Genomic DNA, 9,130 nt, shown 5'->3' with positions numbered 1-9,130 from the left:
TAGTTTTGTGCCTGCCTTGTCTAACCTGTCTTGTGATTTGTCTGTGTTTCCACCTGTGTCCTCTTAGTCCTCGAGCCTATCCCAGTGTTGATTGTCAGTTGAGTTCACCTGTGTCCTGTTATCCCTGTGTCTATTTAAACCCTGTGTTTGAGTGTGTTCCTTGTTAGTTCCTCGTATGTCTACCGTGTGTTCAGTGTTATTTTCCTGCCTTGTTTTTGAGTTTATTAATAAATTGCTGGATTTGACCTGCTGCCTTCAGTGTCTGCATTTGGGTCCTCGTTCAACACTTAACCCTGACAGTAGGAACTAACCAAGTTTGGACCCAGCAGACAAGGTTTATTTTTAGTTTTTAGTTTTTTCATCATGCCGGTTTGGAGCAAGCCATTGAAGCATTCTAATGTGGCAGATATTCCTTTACCTGCCACAGAGGAGATTGACAACCTGGAAATAGAACCAGTTAATTCATTTGAAGATGAACTTTATGAAGCAACTTATTCTATATTGTGCTGTCAGGGTGAGTGGAGAAGGGCCGTGAGCCAAGAAATCAGACAAGCGGCTCTGTTTTTGGCTCGCAAGGAGGTTTCCTGTAAGCCCGAGCTGAGGTGTTCGTTGCCTCAGTGGGCTGAAGACTTCCTTAATACTCCTGACTCAGTCTGCTAGCTTCCAGCAGTCTGCTTCCCAGCCTGCACTCCAGCCTACCAGTGACCAGCCTGAGCCCCAGTCTATCAGACTAGGGCTTGTGGGCCTCCAACCTGCCTTTTCTGACTCTGCACCTGCCTGTCCAGAGATGGCCCCAGTCCCGGACCCATGGGAGGGGTCTTACCTGCCCAGTTCCATGGGGAACTGTGGCTCCTCCAGGAAGAAGCGTGATCGGCGTTGCTCCCGACGCCGTCAGCACTCACCGCTGCCCAGCGCCCTGGAGTCCTGGCTGCCCAGCACCCTGGAGTCCTCGCTGCCCAGCACCCTGGAGTCATCGCTACCCAGTGTCCAGTGTGTGTCGCTGCCCAGCGTTCTCAAGGCTCCACTGCTGCCCAGCGCTACAGTGACTCCGCCCCCAGTCTTGCCTGAAGTCTTGTTGGCTGTTCCCGCCAACACCCTGCCTGTCCTGCCAGATTCCTCGTTGGCTGTCGTCGGCTGTGTCCCGACTGTGTCCTCGTCGTCTGTCCCCGCCTGTGCCCTGTCTGTGTCCTCATCGGCTGTCTACACCTGTGTCCCGTCTGTGTCCTCGTCGGCTGTCCCGGCCGACGCCCCGCCTGTGTCCTCGTTGGCTCTCCCCGCCGACGTCTCACCTGAACCCCTGTCTGCTGCCCCCGCCGACGTCTCACCTGAACCCCTGTCGGCTGCCCCCGCCGACGTCTCACCTGAACCCCTGTCTGCTGCCCCCGCCGACGTCTCACCTGAACCCCTGTCGGCTGCCCCCGCCGACGTCTCACCTGAACCCCTGTCGGCTGCCCCCGCCGACGTCTCACCTGAACCCCTGTCGGCTGCCCCCGCCGACGTCTCACCTGAACCCCTGTCGGCTGCCCCCGCCGACGTCTCACCTGAACCCCTGTCGGCTGCCCCCGCCGACGTCTCACCTGAACCCCTGTCGGCTGCCCCCGCCGGCGTCTCACCTGAACACCCGTCGGCTGCCCCTGCCGTTGTCTCGCCTGAACCCCTGTCGGCTGCCCCCGCCGACGTCTCACCTGAACCCCTGTCGGCTGCCCCCGCCGACGTCTCACCTGAACCCCTGTCGGCTGCCCCCGCCGACGTCTCACCTGAACCCCTGTCGGCTGCCCCCGCCGGCGTCTCACCTGAACACCCGTCGGCTGCCCCTGCCGTTGTCTCGCCTGAACCCCTGTCGGCTGCCCCCGCCGACGTCTTGCCTGAATCCCCGTCGGCTGCCCCCGCCGACGCCATGCCAGCACCCTCGTCATCTGGGAATCTGCCAGAGCCTTCGCCAAATGTCTCTGCTAACACCCCTTATGAACTTTGTGTACTTTGCCCTGTCGTCACCGCCGATGCTGCCCAAGCACTCCTGCTGCCGGACCCCGGGCCTGACCTCCAGTTGTCAGAGCCTGGGCTTGCACTACAGCAGCAGGATCTCGGGCCTGCACTCCAGCAGCTGGCCCCCAGGCTGGCACTCCAGTTGCTAGACCCTGGGCTTGCAGGCCAGCCGCTGGACCCCGAGATTGCTCTTCAGCCGCTTGCCCCCGGTTCTCCTCTCCCTGTGCCCCGGTCTCCTTGTTCTCAGGTACCTCAGTCTCTGTGTACCCTGTCTCCATGCCCTTCAGAGCCTTTGCCCCCATGTTTCCTAGATTCCTCGTGTCCCAGTCCCCTTGGGTCCTTGTCTCCATTACCCAGACCTAACGCAGCTCCGGGCCCCCGTACTAGTCCTGTCCACAGTCCCTTTACTGTCTCTAGCCTTGTTCCCAGCCACGTTCGTAGCCCCGTCCCTAGGTCTGTACCTAGCCAGCCTATTCCTTCCGTTTCCCAGCATAGCTCCCCTGTCTGGTCTGTCAGACCTCCTGTTTCCCAGGTCACTCGCACCCCCATTTCTCCTTTTGTCAGCCCTTCTGTTTCTCATGCCCTTTATTCCCCATTTCGCCAGTCTGTTAAGTCCCCCCAGTTCCACTCTGGAACACCCCGCCCTCTGGCCAGGGGTGTAGTTGGTCCACCAACCACCCCGTTAGCTGCTCTCCCTATTTGTGTATCTGCCTGTCTCCCTCTCTGCTTGTCTGCTAGTTTGTCTGCCAGTCTGTTTGTCCGTCTATCTACACCCCAGTCCTCCAGTCTTCCCTCTGACTTGCTTTCCCGCCTGTTGTGTCAAGTCACCTGTTTGTCCGCTTGCCTGCCTATTTGTCAGTTAATCTGTTTGTCTATTGGTTTGTCTCAGTTGGTGCCTGTCTGCTTGTCTTTGTGCCTTTCTGCATGTCTTTCTGTGTGTCTGCCCACCTGCCTTTTTGTGTGAGTCCCTTTCTGTTGGTTGATTGTTCGTCCTTCTGTCGGTCTCGGTCAGTCTTGTTGGTAGTATGTAGTCTGTCTGTCTGCTTCTGTCTTTTCTGCCCGTTTCCCGTCACTTTTTCGCTGCCTCACTCCTTCTCCCTCAGTTTCCCCAGTCCCGTATCACCCTGCTCTGTCCTGCTCAGAGCCTGTCCTGCCTAGTTGAGCTAGTGCAGAGTTTTGGCCCTGCCCATCCCAGTTCTATGTTTTGTTCCTAGCCCTGTTCCTGTCCCACTCTGCCCTGCCCTATTCTCTAGCCCCTGGTTCTTTGCTCTTGTCCAGTCCTGTTCCCTGTCAAGTTCCAGTCCGTTTTTGTTCTTGACAGTTTGTATCAGTTCTGTGTTCAGGTTTTTTGCCCCAGTCTAGTGTGAAGACTTGTTTGACCTCCTTTGGGCCCCCTCTTGTTTTGTTTTTTTGTGGGACGTCTGGTAGCCGTCCCTTTGAGGGGGGGTAATGTCAGGATATGCATTTCTGTGTCTTGTTTTGAAGTGTTTCTGGTTCTTATTTTGTAGTATTGTTCTAATTGTTTCCTGTCCGCCCCTGTAGTTTTGTGCCTGCCTTGTCTAACCAGTCTTGTGATTTGTCTGTGTTTCCACCTGTGTCCTCTTAGTCCTCGAGCCTATCCCAGTGTTGATTGTCAGTTGAGTTCACCTGTGTCCTGTTATCCCTGTGTCTATTTAAACCCTGTGTTTGAGTGTGTTCCTTGTTAGTTCCTCGTATGTCTACCTTGTGTTCAGTGTTATTTTCCTGCCTCGTTTTTGAGTTTATTAATAAATTGCTGGATTTGACCTGCTGCCTTCAGTGTCTGCATTTGGGTCCTCGTTCAACATTTAACCCTGACACCAGTTAAGTAAAAAATACCTCAAAATTGTACTTAAGTACAGTACTTGAGTACATGTACTTAGTTACTTTCCACCACTGGACATTTTCAAAGGATTTAACGCTCGAGCTGTCAGTTTTCAGTGATGTGTCAGTTGGTGAGACATGGTCTTCTTTGAGATGCATCAGTCTGTGGACCCAGCGGCGGTTCCCAAATAGTCTAGGCAAACTAGCTAATTTCTTACCTCAAAATCAAAGTAATTGTAACCATAATTGACCATTTCTATTAATTATTATTAATAGAAATCTATTCTTATTTCTATTAATCATCAGAACAACATAAAGTCCTAAGAAATCTTAGTTGCGGAAATATGTTTAATTGGCATCAATCCAAAATGGCCAAATTATTGTCAAAAAGCTATATAAAATGGTGGTGAGTCCAATTTTTATTCATCTGATTTTTTTGCCATTTTTGAACCAATATAACAGAACTACAGGATTCTGCCTATGTATAGGCTTATGAATTAAGTTTAGGCTATATATATATAGACCCAGTATATATAGGTCTATATGAATTGGGCTTCAAAACATTTTTCTGGTGGTGGTGGAAAAAGTATTCACATATTTTACTTAAATTAAAGCATCAATACTGCAATGCAGCAATACTCTGTTAGTTACAAGTAAAAGTCTAGGTATTCAGAATTTACTTTAGTAAAAGTACAAAAATATTGGCATCAAAATATACTTAAAGTACCAAAAGTAAAAGTACTCATTATGCAGAATGTCCTGTTTCAAGTTTTCACAAATATATTTCTAAATGTTTCTAAATATATAGAGCTTAAGTGTTTAATGTTTAGTAATACAAATCTAAAAAGTAAATAGTAGCTAGTTTTCAAATAATTGTATACAATATTTTCTCAGAGATGTAGTAGGACTAGGAGTACACATGTTTTAAATTGTAAATACTCCTACTCCTACTAAAGTAAGCACCTCAAAATTGTACTTAAGTAAAGTACTTGAGTACATGTAGCCTACTTCATTACTTTACACCACTGGTTTTGCTTAATACATGATAACTTTTTCGCGCAGCGATATTGACATAGCCTAGGCTAAATTAAGAGGCCATATAGGGTTAACACGGGTGTTACTTTGATTGGCTAATTAACAATATCAGCAGCACCTTGGTTCCTTTTATGCTGTATCTCATCATGGAATAGTTGTTGGACGGTTGGTGTCACACTGCTGGCACAGGTTTAGGCTAATTAATTTCGTCCCACAGAAGCCTAATCATTATGTCACACAACGTTCATAGCCTACCCATTGAATGACAACAATTATTGTGAATATTCTGAGGGTTCCATAGGTTATAGATAAGATTCTTGCAAATAATGATAGGCTACATTCATTATCAATGGTTCTGCAATGCAGTCATGCAGACAGTAGCAGGTTAATGTTTAAGAAGTAGTGAAAATAGCTGATCTATACAAGCTCACAAATGTTGTGAGCTTGTAGATCGGCTATTTTCACTAGTTTGGGTCCCGGGCAAACGTCATGATTTGTCTTTTGGGTCTCGACTCGAGTCTCGAGCTAAAATGTTTGGGAACCGGCGGTGATCTAAGCGACTTGTGTGTCTTTAAATGTGTGTGGGGTTCTAGTTCTTCTCAATCTCCAGCGCTGCGCCGTGTGATAGAATATAATAAAATAGGAGGGTTTGGACTGGAGAGACAGAGTGACGCTGGACAAGCTTTGGTGCTGAGCTGAGCCTCACCTGCAGATGAGAGAGAGAGAGAGAGAGAGAGAGAGAGGGAGCGAGAGCGGGGGAACTGACAGGCTTTTTACTTGTGAAGAACCGCATCACAGACTCTCGTGGAGCTCAAGGGGACATAAGGAGACAATCTAACCAAGGAGGGAAAACTACACAATTATTACTGGAGGATAAATTACGACCCGAGCCTCTTTCTGTGTAGAAGCAGCTCCTCGCTCGTTCGCAACGATGAGAAGAAGTGACTTCGCTCTATTGCTGACAGCAGCCCTTCTTGTGGCGACGAACAGGGTGAGATTTGGAACGTTTAGCTATTAGATTATGGAAGGGTTATTGTTATGGATAGACAGTCATGCAGTGTCTGTGTAGGTACATGCACGAAAGCAATAGTCACTTTAATAGCCACTATTAGCCAGCCCAGCATACTTGAAAAGTGTCGTTTATAACGATGGATTCGAATGTGAAACTGCATAACGCAGCAAGGCAGCATTTCCTTACAAGTGTTATTGCAATCCCAAAGAAATGCAGCTTTATTTAAAAAAAAAGAAAAAAGATAAAGACACGCTCATTCAGTTTTTATCTGTTTGTAAAAATGTGTCCGGATTTACAGCTTTTTCCTTGCAGCTAAATTAAACTGACATTTTAATGTCTGTTCCAAGCAGTAGAATGTAGGCTATATAGCCTACTGTTTTATCAGGCTACTTATAATATGATAGGCTATAACTATGCAGAGCATTTTGGTAGCCTATATCATATGGCAAGATTCACTTAAACCGCTGATACAAAACCTCCCCAAGAAGGCATATCAGTTCTTAAAACTTGTAAACTGGTGGTGTAGCCAGGCTGTGATTTCTGACCATGTTCATATTATCACACAGGGCGGTATAGCTTCACCAAATAACCAGCATGTCTTTTCAGTCATTGCGTAAGAACATAGTAACGTGATGATTGTCCGTTTAGCAGCTTTTGGTTGTAGGATTGTGAAAAAAATCTATAGGCTTTTGTAGCATTTCTTTTTTTAATAGACACTTCGAGAAGTCACACACACACACACACACGCACGCACACACACACACACACACACACACACACACACACACACACACACACACACACACACACACACACACACACACACACACACACACACACACACACACACACACACGCAAGCACACAGGCACACAGGCACACACACACACACACACACACACACACACACACACACACACACACACACACACACACACACACACACACACACACACACAGTAGATGGCAAGCCTACCTCTTTCATTGAGTTATCTATTCCCTGTGTGACAGTGACAGATTCCCAGTCAGTAGTGATGTCATATTATGTGTGCATATGCTTGTACAATCTACCCTGACCTTTTGCATATTGCATATATATATATATATATATATATATATATATATATATATATATATATATATATATATATATATATATGTATGTATGTATGTATGTATGTATATATATATATATATATATATATATACATATATATACATATATATATAGGCATTGCAATTTTTTTGTGACTTATGACAACCCACATAAAACTTCTTCTTTAATGTCCTTAGCCCATTTTAGCCTCAATAATATAATTGTGTTTAATTAAATATGGTATCATGTAGCCCTATTATTCCACGTAATTGCATACAGTGACAAATCATTCACAGATTATCAATGTCATATGGAATATAATAGTGTTTTTTTTGTAAATTGCTGTGTTGTACACTGTTTTCTCTATACGGTAGGGCCACAGTGGAACAACAAATCAATGGAAACACTGTTTTATGTATGCCTAAAGCTTAATTTATATTCCATCATAGGACACAGTCATAGTATGGAGTTTAAATTAGCCTCAACAATGTACTTTTCTTCTCTCAGGAGACTGACGGAAAGCAGGCTTCCAAGGTTCCCTGCCGCCCCGGCTTCTCTCAGAGTTTCTACTCTCTGCTCATATCGAGGGATGTAGTGCAAGGCCAGAAGAATATCCTCAAAGGTAAGGTCTTTAACGAGGACGTCAGCCCTCCTCAACTTTCATCAGGGAGACTGAAAGCAGGCGCGTGTGCGTATGAGAGCTGCCTACATTAATGGCAATGAAAATAAATAGTTATAATGGTACGATTTCTGTTCATGCTGTGCCTAGTAAGGTCAACTCAATTTTCAGAGCCAGAACGAGCCTCCACTGTGAAATGAATGAGTTCTTTGGTATGTCATTACAGCACAGGCTGATGCTGTGTGTGTGTGTGTGTGTGTGTGTGTGTGTGTGTGTGTGTGTGTGTGTGGGGGGGGGGGGGGCTTGTGTATAGTATGTATTGAATTCACTTCACATTATTGAAGTGGTGCTTAAGTGTGCATCTGGAAAATGAAAAGAAGAAAGGATAAATTACGTAACAGACAGATGCTCAAGGATGCATGCGTTGCAGGCATCTGCATTTTGGAAATCTAGAGATTACTTTTTTCTTCAGTTTTCAGTTTTGACTTCAGTTTTGATATAATTCAAGAATAGGGCAATTGACACTTTCAGACAAAACATATAATTGCTTTGTGGAAACATTATGAACAGCAAACTTGCACGCAGATATTGTCAATCAAAATGTTTTAGCCTCATGAACATTCTATTGCAAAAGCGGTAAATGACCAATAAATTAGTTTTCTGTTTAAAAACATTATCTTTATGTTTTGTCCTGAAAACGTTTTTTTTTACTGTATTTTTTTGTCTGACATTGACATTAGTTGGTACAAGCCCTCAGTTTATAACATAACATAATGACATCTTTGCCTTCCTCATTATTATCAATTCCTGTATCATCACTTTAACATCACATGGCCTCAGTCTTTCCTTCAGCTGTCGTTGCAATTACGCTGTGAACCAACATACTTTGAGGGGCCAATAGTGCAGGAAATGGAATCGACATCCTGTGTCTAATCTGGCACTGCTCCTGCCACTGTAGGCTAATTACAATTCTCTATTGATCCCAGTGGTTTAGCATCATAGCCTCTAAGCTGTATTGTTTTGCTGTGGGCGCACAACAACTCTTTTGTGGGTTTACAGTGTCTTCAGCAGCCGCACAGTATATATTTCTCAGTCTCCTTGGCTGTTAGAGACCTAGTGGGGATACATATGTCTTGACACGCACGCACGCACGCACGCACACACGCACGCACGCACGCACGCACAGACCAGTCTTTTATAGTACAGACTAGGAATATACAGGAGGATATATTATACTATTTTGTGATTTTTTTTTTGCTTCATTTGCTTTTTGCATATGTACACGTCTGTGGGTTTTGCTGGGAATACAGTATATAAGTTTGGAATAAGCGATCACATGGGTTTTGGTGTTTGGTGTTAATTAGCCTCGGAAACCCAGGCTTTTTTTTTTGTTACAAAAGAAAAAAAGCCTGGGGGAGCGATGTAGGAACGATGGTCTTGGACCTTGTTATCTCCTAACCAATCAGAGTGCAGAGGGGCGTCGCTCTAAATTTGGTGACGTCAGCGTGCTCCGTGCACAGGCCGAGGGGGGGAGGGGAGG

General features: G+C 45.8%; 1 protein-coding gene across 1 annotated transcript in view; it reads left to right on the top strand.

Annotated features, from left to right (window-relative positions):
* Nucleotides 1-5,721: 5,721 nt before the first annotated feature.
* LOC308097153 (cadherin-4-like) overlaps nucleotides 5,722-9,130 on the top strand; it is a 246,033-nt gene continuing 242,624 nt past the window's right edge. The window contains exons 1-2 of the mRNA XM_080444778.1: nucleotides 5,722-5,854; nucleotides 7,479-7,593. Of these exons, the coding sequence (XP_080300904.1) occupies nucleotides 5,795-5,854; nucleotides 7,479-7,593 (175 nt within the window). The 5' untranslated portion in view covers nucleotides 5,722-5,794. The remainder of the gene's footprint in view (nucleotides 5,855-7,478; nucleotides 7,594-9,130) is intronic.

The sequence above is a fragment of the Gymnoscopelus braueri genome (genome assembly GCF_963280865.1).
Source record: "Gymnoscopelus braueri genome assembly, chromosome: 12".
NCBI lineage: Eukaryota > Metazoa > Chordata > Actinopteri > Myctophiformes > Myctophidae > Gymnoscopelus > Gymnoscopelus braueri.
The sequence above is the reverse complement of the archived record's forward strand: the minus strand, read 5'-3'. Positions and strand labels throughout refer to the sequence as shown.